Source organism: Hyperoodon ampullatus (assembly GCF_949752795.1).
Source record: "Hyperoodon ampullatus genome assembly, chromosome: 3".
Classification (NCBI taxonomy): domain Eukaryota; kingdom Metazoa; phylum Chordata; class Mammalia; order Artiodactyla; family Ziphiidae; genus Hyperoodon; species Hyperoodon ampullatus.
The window spans coordinates 14,637,172-14,650,572 of NC_136916.1; the positions used below are offsets into that span (position 1 = coordinate 14,637,172).

Here is a 13,401-nt window from a genome sequence, read left to right on the forward strand (position 1 = left end):
TTTAGTATAGGTTTATATTGCAAGGCAGAATGCCTGTACTACTTAAATTTAGATCATATTGCTGTGGTCTCGTTTATATCTGTGTACATGTTTACATTTTATTTCCAAAGAGAATTCCATACTTATTAAGATACTGGTTTAATTTTTGGAATTTTTGTATCTACCAATGAACAGTCTGAACAATGACTTTGTTTCTAAAAAAATGAAAAGAAGAGTTTGTACAGTCATTTGAAAATTAGATTTTAATTTACCCTTTCTGGAAGGGCTTCAGGTATTGGACTAAATCAAATTTCTGGTTTTTTAGAAGTGTGGTTAAATAATATTATCAAGTAATAACTTGCTCATTCACTCTTGATGTCATCAATGTTTTTATATGGAGCCGATGAACTTAAATTTGAAGTTCTTTTCTCTGTTGTGTTGTCTACATGTCTAGATGGTTGTCTAAAATGTATATTTGAAATTGCATCAATACGGAGCTAAAAACAAATATAAAAAAGGACGAATTGAGTTAGATTGGAGCTCCCATCAAGACTTTATTACGTCTCTGATAGTGCCCATCTGTTCGTGCTCACATTTAATTTAGGCCACCAGTCTTTGCCCAGGTCTCAATCTTAAAGACAAAGCTTCAAGGACTCTAGTTTTGTTTTATGATCCTTTATATCCCAAGGGGGAATCCATGTGTTTACCTGAGCCTTTTTGTTTGTTTGAAGGCAATCTGTTCCCAGCCTGTCACCATGTGAGTTTGGTGTTTTGTTTGCCTGCTTTGTAGAGCCCTACATCTTGAAGCTTTAAGAAGCAGACTCTCATTTTCTTGATCAAATCACACAGAGAGCCACTCACCTGGAATTTGGAACAAGGTCTGTCTGATTCCCAAGCCTTGGCCACCACGGTGTCCTTTCTCTGCTGCTGTGTGCCAGGCACTCCACGTGCAATATTGTATTTCATGCCACAGCAAGCTAGTGCCATAGGTCCTATGAGCCTCCGTTCAGAGGTGGTGAAACCCAACATTGAGTAGCTTGTCTACGGCCACCTGGCTACTCAGGGGTGGGGACAAGATTCAGGTTTGGGTCTGGCCTGGCCGGTAGCCACTCGCTACTCTGCTTCAGTTTTCAAACGAGAAGGGTCGTTTTGTGGGTTTCTCTTCATGGAGCAGTCTCTCTACATCCCCTTCATTATCATTCTAATCATCCCTCTTTGGACCTCTTTTAGCTTTCATGTGTCTTTATCGGGGTATAATAGCCAGAACTGTGCACAGAAGTCCAGATGTTGATGGCTGTGATTATGATTGGGGAAGGATGATGTTTCTGCCCCCTTTGTGATGATATTTAGTGTTTCTTGGACTTGGGGCTGCAGAAAGCTGTCAGATCAACCTCAGTAAGGGCATCATCCTCAGCCATTTTCAGTCCTAGGTTTTGACTTGTAGCTGATCACGTAGGGCCCATCCTCTTTTAATAGTTTGAATGATTTTTCCCTTGCTAGTGATGTAACCTGTAGTTTTCCGCCCTCTCGCACAGCCCTTTGAGAGCTTCCGCAGTTCATCTCTTTCAGTTTACCATTTCCCTCTCCATGAGAGCGTGGGGTCATCAGCAGACCTGCAGACTTCGCTGTATCATGCCCTTGCCGGATAATTTATTAAAATGTTAAATAAGAATGGCCTGGCAGTAAGTCCTGGGAGGGCTGCACTGTTTAGAATTCTCCAGAGAAAGAAATGTCTGTTTTTCAGATCAGGTGGCTTCATTTTGGGGATCAGTATGAGGAATTTTTCAAAAAAAATTTTTTTTGCCTCGCCTAGTTTCTGCTTTGCACATGCTCTGCCCATGTTGTGGGGTTTCCCTCTGCATAACTCACTTCCCAGTCTTGAAAGACACCTGGTCCTCTGAGGCAGCCTTTTTTATTTTTCTGTTAACCATGTAATGCTTTTTATTTCCCCAGATATCCTTTCTCTGTTATTTTGTCCTGTTACTCAGCTATCTAATCAATTCTTTGAATACATCAAACCTACTGACTACATTAAACAGTCAGAATCATGGATCTGGGAGCCTTTTGTAGGATGGTCATAAAAAATAGTAGGTTAAAAGGGACCCTTTATATGTTTCTTGTAAATTAGGATAAAGAGTCTCTGCAGAGCAAATTAGTCCACATCTGCATGAAGTCTCTGATTCAGTGTTTTGATCCAAACCTTTTTTAGGGTGTTCATTTGCGTGGCAGCAGAAAGAACATTTTCCAGGCAAGTGAACATTGTTTGTTGTGGGTAAACCCTTCCAATGCTGAAAACATGGAATTCCGTGGTTACCCCTCCAGAGAAAGCTCCGACAGTGTTAGGAAACCTGAGAGAGCAGCCCTGGCTCTGAGCACCCCAGTTAACACACAGGGCAGGAGCCACAGTTCCGTCTTCTGGGGTTCACTGCATTTAGCCAACGTGGCTCCATTTGTGTGCCTTCCTAGTTCCTTTTGGTTAAGAATGCTTCTAAAAGGAAATGTCCTCTAACCTTTCTACATCTACTGTCGTCTACTGTCAGCCATTAGGTGATCTCATAGTAAGTAAAAGAAACTAGGCTAGGAGGAGGAAGCTCACTCAACTAATTTAACTCTAACTGTAGTTGAGACACGGTGGGGTTCATGGGTGAGGTTAAAGCAGAAAGTAAATATTTAGGGCATCTTATTGATCATTAAGTCATCAACTTTGGATCATGTGTTGGTTGTGAGCGCAGGTGGCTGCACGTAACAGGAAAATCCTAACACAGAGGCTTAACAGATGTCTATTTTTTTCACATATGAATCCTGGAGGTAGGGGCTTCAGTCTTGGTGCAGTGGATGTTATCAGTCTCTCAGGCGCCTTTCCTTCTGCTCTGCCATCATTGGTATGATGGCTTATTGTCTTATGATGGCATCACTGCGGCTGTTTTCCTGTGGTTGGGGAAGACAAAAGGTGGAAGGGCCAGGGGTCAAAGGGCCATGTCAGCAAGTCTCTCCCTTTATACCAGCTACACCAGTAATGATGCTGGGAAGACTTCCAAGAATGTCTCATGGCTAGAGCTAGGCACTTGTCCTCCCCGGCCAATCACTGGCCAAGGGGAATGAGAAAACCATACTAGTTCAGAGCAGTTTGTCCTCTGGGGCTGGGGTAGGGGCATGTCTACTCTCATAAATACATTTCAGTTCTATTGTTAGCAAAGAAAGGATTGGATAGGCAATCTATCCAATAGGCGGGACCATGGTTGTATTAGGAATTGACTGTCTCCTCAGTGATTTTTATTTTACCTAAGATTTAGTATCAGTCATCGATGCAGTACCCTTTCATCCATTTTTTTCCCTATTCTCCTGGTATAGGAAGGCTACTAATATGTAGTATTCTTTATATAAAAATTTAAGATCATTTGCTTATTGTCACTCATATTGTAAAATTCATTAGAAATACGAGTGACAATAAGCATATAATACGTGTGTGTGTGTATCTTTTAAATAAAGACCAGAGAAAGGAATGGAGAGCGCACTTAAGACTGAACCATTTGCCTGCACAGTAAAGGAAGTAAATACTTCACCCTTATCCTGAGCGCCTGTCCTGAACATTCTGCTCAGGTCAGAGCTTATCAGGAGGCCTGTAGCCATAGCACATACCTCTGCGCTGTGGTGAAGCATGTGCATGGGAGAGGGAAGAGATGGTGGCGAAAGATAAAAATAATGAGCCAGACTTAAGCCTAATGGTAGGTTATGTTCTCTCACACTTAATTATATAACGGAGATACCTTTTTTTTTTCTCCTTATGATCAAAATAGCCTACTATTTATCATACTGCCATTAACGGTTTAATTACTAGTGACTGAGGAGGGTGATTTGCAGAGACCTAAAATTATGGCTAATCTCTGAGAAGAAAAAAAAAGCAGTTTAGTGCTCAGATAAGATAAATATGTTCTAATGTTGATTTCATGAATAAAGCAAATGTTTAATGTGGTCAGCATCTAATATCTGAGTCATAGCCATGGGATACTGCATTTTAAAAGAATGTTACTTAGTATGTTCGTGTCTAGTTATACCTCAGGTCAAATAATGCCCCTCAAATCAGGTTTGAATATGGTAAAATCTCTATGTCATGTTAAAGTGTAACATCAGTATTAGTCATGATCTTTCAGAACCAGGTAGTGTCTACAAATAAACTTCATTTTTAGGCTGTAATTAGGGAGACCATGTAATTTTTTTTAATTTTTTAATTTAATTTTTATTTTATTTATTTATTTTTATTGTTGGCTGCGCTGGGCCTTCACTGCAGCGCACGGACTCTTTGTTGCGGGCTCAGTAGTTGCAGCCTGTGGGCTTAGTTGTCCTGAGGCATGTGGGATCTTAGTTTCCCTACCAGTGATTGAACCCATGTCCCCTGCATTGGAAGGCAGATTCTTAACCACTGGACCACCAGGGAAGTCCCGGGAGACCATGTAATTTATCATCTGAACTAAGACTTTTTTTTGGCCTAAGTATTTATAGTCTTGGGTAGATAAACATGACTTTATTACAGGGTGATACAACTTTTAGCAACTTACCTTCATCCTCTCAACTAGTCGTAAGTTTTGCCTGCTCAGTTTTCAGATTTGATGGCAGTTAGTGTGACAGTGGGATTATTTTAGGCCCCTCTCCATAGTTCCTGACCTCTTTTTGGTCCATGTGTCCGTGCGGGGGGGCGGAAAGGAGTGACTCCTTTCACTAGTGAGCTGGAGAGAAGAAATGAGCGTTGCCCAGCTAAGCCTCTCTGGGCTTTGTCCTGCTCTGCCTGCCACAGGGGGCATTCTGCAGTGATCTCCACCAGGTGGCAGGCTTTCTGGGTGGGTTTCTATGCTTGGGGGTGGGGAGGAGGTTGGGGAGGCCTGTGTGTGCTCATAAATTGGGTAAGTTTGATTTGAGCATAATTAATTAGTAACAGGAAGCCCATTGTGGCCACAATTTAGGCCTCTTCCTCTAAGCCAGCATGTCTAGCTAATGATGCTAGAAGTATTCTCCATTTGTTTAATTTCTGCCTCTTCTCAATTGGTCACATCTGTCCTGATGACGCCTTGTTTTAAACCTAGAGGTAGGCAGCTATGTTTCTGTTTGACCGTAGGCTTACCTGTTAGGGTCTGTGGCTTAAAAGTAACAATAAACTAGGACAGTTGTACGAGTGAAATGGAGAACGTTTAATAATCATGCTGAACAAGCTGGGCAAACAGGACCCACAGTTACTGTGTGTCCAACACACATGATCCTTTTTTTGGTTTGTTTGTTTGGTTGTTTTTTTTAACTTTTTTTAAAATTAATTTTTATTGGAGTATAGTTGCTTTACAATGTTGTGTTAGTTTCTGCTGTACAGCAAAGTGACTCAGTTGTACATATACATATATCCCCTCGTTTTTGGATTTCCTTCCCATTTAGGTCACTGCAGCATTGAGTAGAGTTCCCTGTGCTATGCAGTAGGTTCTCATTAGCCAACACACATGATGCTTGATGATAACTAGACCCTGGCTTATGTAAAGAGCACCCTTTCCCCGCCTTTGCCTCATCACCTTTGCTGTTCTGGGCTGGATATCAGTTTATTTGATTTGGCTTGTTTTGAGCATCCTTCCACATTGGAGTATTTACTTCAGAAAACAGATTTTCTCAAGTTAATTCTTCTGTTCAAAAAAGGAGTATTAAAATTGTTTTTCTTTCTCTTCTTATGTAAAATATTCTTTTAGATCCATTATAAAGAAGAGTATAAAAAGTCTAAAGACAAGTGTACATTTGTGACTGACACGCCTATGCTAAAACATGTAAAACAGATTGGCGCTTTTATTTCTGAGGTAAGGTATCAAAACTTGCAGATGGCTTTCATTTTCTTTTTCTATTTATGTAAGTAAAAGTCTGTGCATGAAAGTTAGACAATAATATTTTTGATAATACCACTGAATGTTGGTAATATCTGTATAATTACATAATTCTGTGCACTATGTCAATTAACTCATGTAAACTGATAAGTTTTATTATTTATGGTTGATGTATTTTATTATATGTCTATTTTGACTGTAACCCTTTCTTATTTACATAAAATTACTCTTAAAAAGGATATTTTTATTCAATAGAAAGTATTGGCAAAAGAGTTTTAGAAGTTCCATTATTTTATTTCTTAACAGACTTATTAGATATAAATGATTCAATATAATTTTGAAAATAAGTGAAACCAGCAGGTTCCATAAAATGTGGTATCTTTGGTAAGTAATGTTAAATCAATTTGAACTATTTTTGAGTAGGATCAGTTCAACAGAGATACCTGTTATGAAACCATAGAGTGAGAAATACACTACATTCATTTTCCAGCTGAAATAGAGTCTTTCCCTGAGAGCATTTAGAACTGCGACTTATGTTGTCTTATAAAGCACAATGTTAACAGTAATTTCTGTGATGAGAAACTGCTGGTTTCTGTGAATATATCATTTCAAAGAGATAAACTTGAAAGGAAGATGATTAGATAGTGTTGTAAATGACTGACCTCTAGTGTTTCGTAAGTTATGTTGGAAAAAGATCAATATGATATTCTCGGGATTATTTCTGTCAACATGAAAACATTTTGAAGAAAATTGGTAAATTTTAAGTACCCAAATCCAAAGAGTTATGGGAACGCAAGGCTTACGCAGGCTATATGCTCAATAAATCGGCACTCAAATCTAGCTCCAAGTGGGAGTAACAGCAGGGACCTGTGGACAAGTGGGGAAAACCACGGTTTTGTTTATTTGTGTTAGCTATTAGTTCTCCTGCACAGAGAAAAGGAAGAGGGCGATCTGTTATGTTCCTTTGAACTTAATGTTCCCAAGAGTAAATAGTGAATGAGTGTCTCTCTTTATGAGTAATGATTGAGATCACTTAGAGACAGTGCAGATTGCACATGGGAGGGTGCACAAACAGCAAAAAAGCACCCCCTGCACCCCGCCATTGTGGTGGAAGGAGTTAAGAGGACTTGAATAAAGGAATGTTGTCCTTTGCATTCAGGTTCTAGCCTGTAAATTCTAATGACTTGTGTTTTCTGGAACAATTTAAATGTCTCATCGTTCTCATATGTTCCTTTGCTGATCAAACATGACATTGTCAATACACACAAATAGGTTTACTTTGAGAAATGTGCATGGGTTTAAACAGAAAAATAGTCATTATTATTTTTTTTACCAAATTGATTTAAGGTTTTTAATTTGAGGTATAATTGACATTTAACATTTTATTAGTTTCAGGTGCACAGTGTACATGATTCAATACTTGTATGCATTCTGAAAGGATAACCACAAGTCTGGTTACCATCTGTCACCACACAGAGTCACACATCTTATTTCTTTTTTTTCCCTTGCGATGAGAACTTTTAATATCTACTCTCCTAGCAACTTTCAAATGTGCAGTACAGTGTTATTAACTATAGTCACCATGCTGGACCTTATGTCCCCATGTATTTATTTTATGACTGGAACTTTGTACCTCTTAACTCCTTTCACCCATTTCCCCCATCGCTCAACCCCCCCTCCCAGTCATTATTTTCTTGCATGTTTCATTTAAAGGTTTTACCATGATAAACTGGATTTCTTTATCTTTATTCAGATATATTCGTCAGGTTCAGTATCTAAGATTAAAATGGACTTTATATTTTTTAACTGATTCTGTTTCTGAAGAAAGTACTTTTTTGTTCTCTTTCAATATTCACAATAAAAAAAGCTAAGAAATATTTTTGCCCTTTTCTTTCTCCCTGCCCAGGCAAAATACAAAGGCACCATTAAGGCGGACCTTTCCAATTCTCTTTATAAGCAGATGCCAGCCACAATTGACAGTGTCTTTGCAAGAGAAGTTACACAGCTACAGAGTGAGGTGTGGTTTTCCTGAATTATTATGTAATTATGTAGACCAAACATATACCTAGTGCAAATTGTTTAGCATTTTAAAAAGAGTTGTTTGTCTTAGATATTAAATACGGAGTGAAAAGTTGGAAGCGACGGATCCATGTGCTGTCAGCTGTCGCTGGTGGAATCAGATAATGACAGGGACCTGCCAGTATGTCAGTTACATGATGCTGTTTTTCCTAGTCCCATTCACCACTACTAATAGAGCAAATTTAAATCTTATTTAGACAGTTTACTTAGATTACAATCTTATAGCAAATATTAAACTAGTCTTTAACTATGATCTTTAAGTGGAAAACATTCCAGTAGCTTATTAAAAGTTGCATAAAGAATTAATGGTTAAATTCAGGATCCACAGATCTGTGCTCCATCAATTAGACAAGTGGTTCCTGAATTTCTTTTCCGTGGATGGTGTTTTTCACTTGGTAGAATATCTCAGGCTACCAAAAAAGAGCCTCCACCAGGCGGAAATGGCCATTTTAGTGATTGCAAGTTGCAGATGAACTTAAGAACTGTCATCATGTAAACTCATTTTGAATCCACAACAGTTTAGGAGTAATTTTCCCTTTATAGTACATCAACACAGAAGGAATCCTTAATGCATTTAATCTATTGTGTTTCTTAAAACAAAATTTCAAAGCAGAATATTTCGCCTCTTTCTCACTCCTATTATTGCTTTGTTTTCTTCATAGCACGATCTGATTTTTTTGTTGTTGTTGTTACTTTATTAATCCCTAAGAGAGCAGGGACCTTATCTATCTTGTTCCCTGCTCCACCTCTGTGCTTAGAACAGTCCCTGGAACACAGGGAGGATTCAGTAAATACTTGTAAAATGGATTTTTGTTCAATTTATTGATTTCCTTTCTAAGGAGATGTTTCCTTTTACATAGTTTATGTTTTTCATGCTACATTTTTAGTTAATAATAATAAATACAAAGAAATGCTTACTATGTGTCAGGTACTGTTCTATGCATTTCACATATATTTATATCATTTAATCCTCACAACTGCATGAAATATCCTCATTTTGGAGATGTAGAAGCTGAAGCACAGAGAGGTTAGGTAACTTGCCCAAGGTCACACAGCTAATACATGGCAGAGCCAGCACATGAACATGGATAGATTGGCTCCAGAGTCTGGGTTCTTAACTATACCCCTTACCACCACTTTTTATTATTTCTATCCCTCTTTTTCTTATTAAACAAGTTACTTGTTTTTTCAGAATCTTTTCACTTTTAGGTAGAGGATATCTAGATAATTTTAAAATAGTCTGAAAGTAGATTACTCTTGAACAATACCAAGTATTGTTATCCTTTGCAGAATATCTTTAAGTACTTCATTATCACAAACTTAAATGTCCACTATGTACCCAGCTTGGCAGTAAGCTAATCTCAGCAGTGCACATGAGGCTAAAAATATATGTCAGGGTTCTGCATGGCTGACCATGACTAATATGCCCCGTTTTTGTCCTGCCAACATCTGGTAACCCAGCCACTTGCTGATCACATGGACTACTTTATAAAGCAAGCAATTACAACACTTGATATTTGACAACATTTATGCAATAATAATAATAATAAGCAACAATTACACGATAAAGAAAAGAAACAATCTTTTCTTATTTTTATACTTGGGAAGGTAAGATTTTCAGATATTTACATCCTAATTGCTTTGGAAGGACACAACTTTTCCCAAATTTTTATGGCCTAAACACATCTATAGTACACAAATATGTGCACATAGAACTTAACATACAAAATAATCCATATTGTACATTTTGGAATCTATCTCTTTTTTTCCAGAATAGGTTATCACTTACATTAGAATATGCACCCTAGGGAAGACATATGTGTACTCTCAAGGAGCAGCACTGCCCAGTGTTAGAGTCACTGAACTTGTTAGAAAGGAAGAACCTGGATTCCCAAGAAGGTATCTATTTCAAAGATTTATGTAATTGCAATAACATTTCTTTAGATTTACATAAATCTATTTTATTATTGTTAAAATTGCAATTCTCAATTGCCTAATAAGACAGGCAAGAAAGTAGAACTATTTGATAGTGTCTGTGATAATTATAGAACTAACCTTTTACTGTGTCCAAATAGTATCAGATTTGTGCCAACCTGAATTAGAGTATTAGTATTAGGCAAATACTAGAATTTAACTGTGTTCCAACTTCTATTGAAAAGTATCCTAAACTTCTGACATTGGAGCAAAATTTTATCTTAAAATCAATTTGCAAACATTCTCAGATGCTTACATTCAAACTAGAGTGATGAGGTGAAGTTAGCTAGGTAGAAAATGGCTGATAGGAAGAAACGCCTTAAAAAAAAGAGACAGAGACAGATGTGGAGATTTTAGGAAGCCATTTTGTTAGATAACTCTCATTAAAAATTTTACAAGCAAAGATCACAAAGAAATCTTCTGGAAATGGATGGGCTGTGCCATGAAGTGCTGTGACCCTTCTCACCAAGGCTGTCTCAAGCAGAGACTAAATAATCCCTTATCACAGAAGTGATACAGGCTACTCAGGCATCCGAACTGAGGAGATTTATGAGAGCTTATGTTTTTATCTACAGTGGCCACAAGGTCCTGTTTCAGGAGCTTCAGGGCTGCCTGTGTTATGGGATTAAAAGTACATTTACCTATATAGTAGTTATGAAATATACTGTAAATCAGAAATATATGTATATATGAGATATAAACATATAAGATGAAATATATAACATAAATGTGTATATTATTTGCATAAACATATTTACGTATAATTTATGTAAGACTACTGCAAGTATCTTCCACTAATTAGGCATCTAGTGCCATAGCAACCTTAATTCACAAGGTTGGAAGAAAACAGTATTAATCTAGGGAAATGCCACACAATAATGACAAATCCTAAGAAATCAAATTTATCAGAAAATTTATTAGTGTGACATAATTTTCCATTAGCTATTTTAAGGATGAAAATTAATATGATAAAGTTCAGCTGCCTCCAATTTGATGTAATCTTAATTCTAAAGTGATGCTTGGCAGCAGCTATAAATGAAATGACTATTTTAATGCTGAGAGTAGAAAATTACATAGCCTTTTTAAGAAAGGGTGCTTTTTAAAATTGTGCTTGATGACTCACCACTTCTATGATAACCCACAAAATGATCAGCTGCATTGGTTATGTTTGTAAGTTCACAAGTACCATAGTCAAAAACGCAAAATCAACCAGGCATCCAGCAAAAAGGAGACAGGCATATGCTAGTTTTTTTTTCCTTACAACAGATCTCATAGAAGTTGTTTCTTGGCTTAAGAGACTTGGCCACTCACTAAACTCCTCCTTCCTTCCCACAAGTTATAATATGTAATGTAATGAAACTGAGATAATGGACTTTCTCAGTCTGAGTAGAGGTTCTTAATGGGTTTCCTGTTTAACATAATTAATTGGTGAAAATGTAAAAGATATGTTCATCAGAATTAGATATGCTGATGTATTAAGTCAACAGACAGACTCTAGCAAGATGAATTATCCCTGGAATAATGTGAGGTGCTGTATGCGAGGCCTAATAATCAACCAGATGTGGGAACAGGGCTGAGTAGGAGTGAACAAGACTTAGGGGCATTAGCTGACAGAAATCTCAACACAGTGATCAAAAGGAAAATGGTGTGATCCATGGATGTGTTAATAGCATATAGCACATTTGAGATGATAATCTAGATTAAACTGAACAATTCTAATTAGGATAGGTCAGGACATATCTGGGATACTGTGGACACCTTAAGAAAGAGGTGGAAAAGTGGGAATTGTACTTCGGAGAGCATTTAGAGTGTACAGAGGTTCAGTACCTTAATCTACGCAGACAGGTCCGGGGAATGGAAGCCACTGACAGCTGTGTTCCCACGTGTGGAGTTCTGTCCTGTGAACCAGATTCTTCCCTATGGCCAAATGGATGCAGCTCTGGGGAGATAGACTTGAGTTTCATTAAAGGAGGAACTATGTATCAGTATCTTCAAAATTTAGAGACTGTGATACCCAGGTTGAGTTCTCTTTCACTGGAAGTTTTCAAGAAAAGCTCGGTGGGGGAAGCCAGAGAAGGGATTTGAACATTGATATTTGTGTTAGATGACTTTCCCTTTTTTTTGTTAGGATTGGATGCTTTTACTTAAAAATTTATTTTTGTAATTATCACTCTAATCCTTTAGACAAGTATATTATCTAAGTTAAGTGGGTGGTTAATTCTACTTATTAAAGCCTATGAGGAGTTTAAGCTCATGAGAATGTTTAAAACACTCATTTATTCATTCACTCACTAAACATTTATTGCATTTCTGTTCTCTGTCATTCAGTATGACTGGCACAGGATATTAAAAGATATGTAAGATACGGACACAGCTCTCAAGGAGCTCATGTTGCTAAAAAGTTTTCCCTTAAGTGTAACTGTATTTTTTCATTAAAAATTAGATCTTGTTTTGTTCTTGGTGACCACTGTTCTAGTTTTTCTTTTTTAAGTTACCTTTGTTCTGTGCCAAGTAATTCCAATTCCATTTAATATCTTATTATTAAACTTTTAATATATATATTTTAAATTAATTTTAAAATAATTCATTAATTTATTCTTGTTTTATTCTCATCCGTTTAGTTATTCTTGTTTTTTTATTTACTTTTTTATACAGTATGTTCTTATTAGTCATCAATTTTATACACATCAGTGTACACCTGTCAATCCCAATCACCCAATTCATCACACCACCATCCCCACCCCCCCGCGGCTTTCCCCCCTTGGTGTCCATACATTTGTCCTCTACATCTGTGTCTCAACTTCTACCCTGCAAAGAGGTTCAACTGTACTATTTTTCTGGGTTCCACATAGATGCGTTAATATACGATATTTGTTTTTCTCTTTCTGACTTACTTCACTCTGTATGACAGTCTCTAGATCCATCCACGTCTCAACAAATGACCCAATATCGTTCTTTTTTATGGCTGAGTAATATTCCATTGTATATATGTACCACATCTTCTTCATCCATTCATCTGTTGATGGGCATTTAGGTTGCTTCCATGACCTGGCTATTGTAAATAGTGCTGCAGTGAACATTGGGGTGCATGTGTCTTTTTGAATTATGGTTTTCTCTGGGTATATGCCCAGTAATGGGATTGCTGGATCATATGGTAATTCTATTTTTAGTTTTTTAAGGAACCTCCATACTGTTCTCCATAGTGGCTGTATCAATTTACATTCCCACCAACAGTGCAAGAGGCTTCCCTTTTCTCCACACCCTCTCCAGCATTTGTTGTTTGTAGATTTTCTGATGAAGCCCATTCTAACTGGTGTGAGGTGGTACCTCATTGTAGTTTTGATTTGCATTTCTCTAATAATTAGTGATGTTGAACAGCTTTTCATGTGATTCTTGGCCATCTGTATGTCTTCTTTGGAAAAATGTCTATTTAGATCTTCTGCCCATTTTTGGATTGAGTTGTTTGTTTCTTTAATATTGAGCTGCATGAGCTGTTTATATATTTTGGAGATTAATCCTT

At 37.4% G+C, this 13,401-nt stretch overlaps 1 protein-coding gene across 2 annotated transcripts in view; it reads left to right on the top strand.

Annotated features, from left to right (window-relative positions):
- NEBL (nebulette) overlaps window positions 1-13,401 on the top strand; it is a gene marked incomplete at its 3' end in the record, with an annotated part of 349,160 nt that overhangs the window by 244,415 nt on the left and 91,344 nt on the right. The window contains exons 3-4 of one of the 2 annotated variants that reach the window (XM_079700817.1): window positions 5,700-5,804; window positions 7,735-7,845. The exons of the other annotated variant lie outside the window; for it this stretch is intronic. Of the exons in view, the coding sequence (XP_079556943.1) occupies window positions 5,700-5,804; window positions 7,735-7,845 (216 nt within the window). The remainder of the gene's footprint in view (window positions 1-5,699; window positions 5,805-7,734; window positions 7,846-13,401) is intronic. 2 annotated transcript variants of the gene reach the window in all.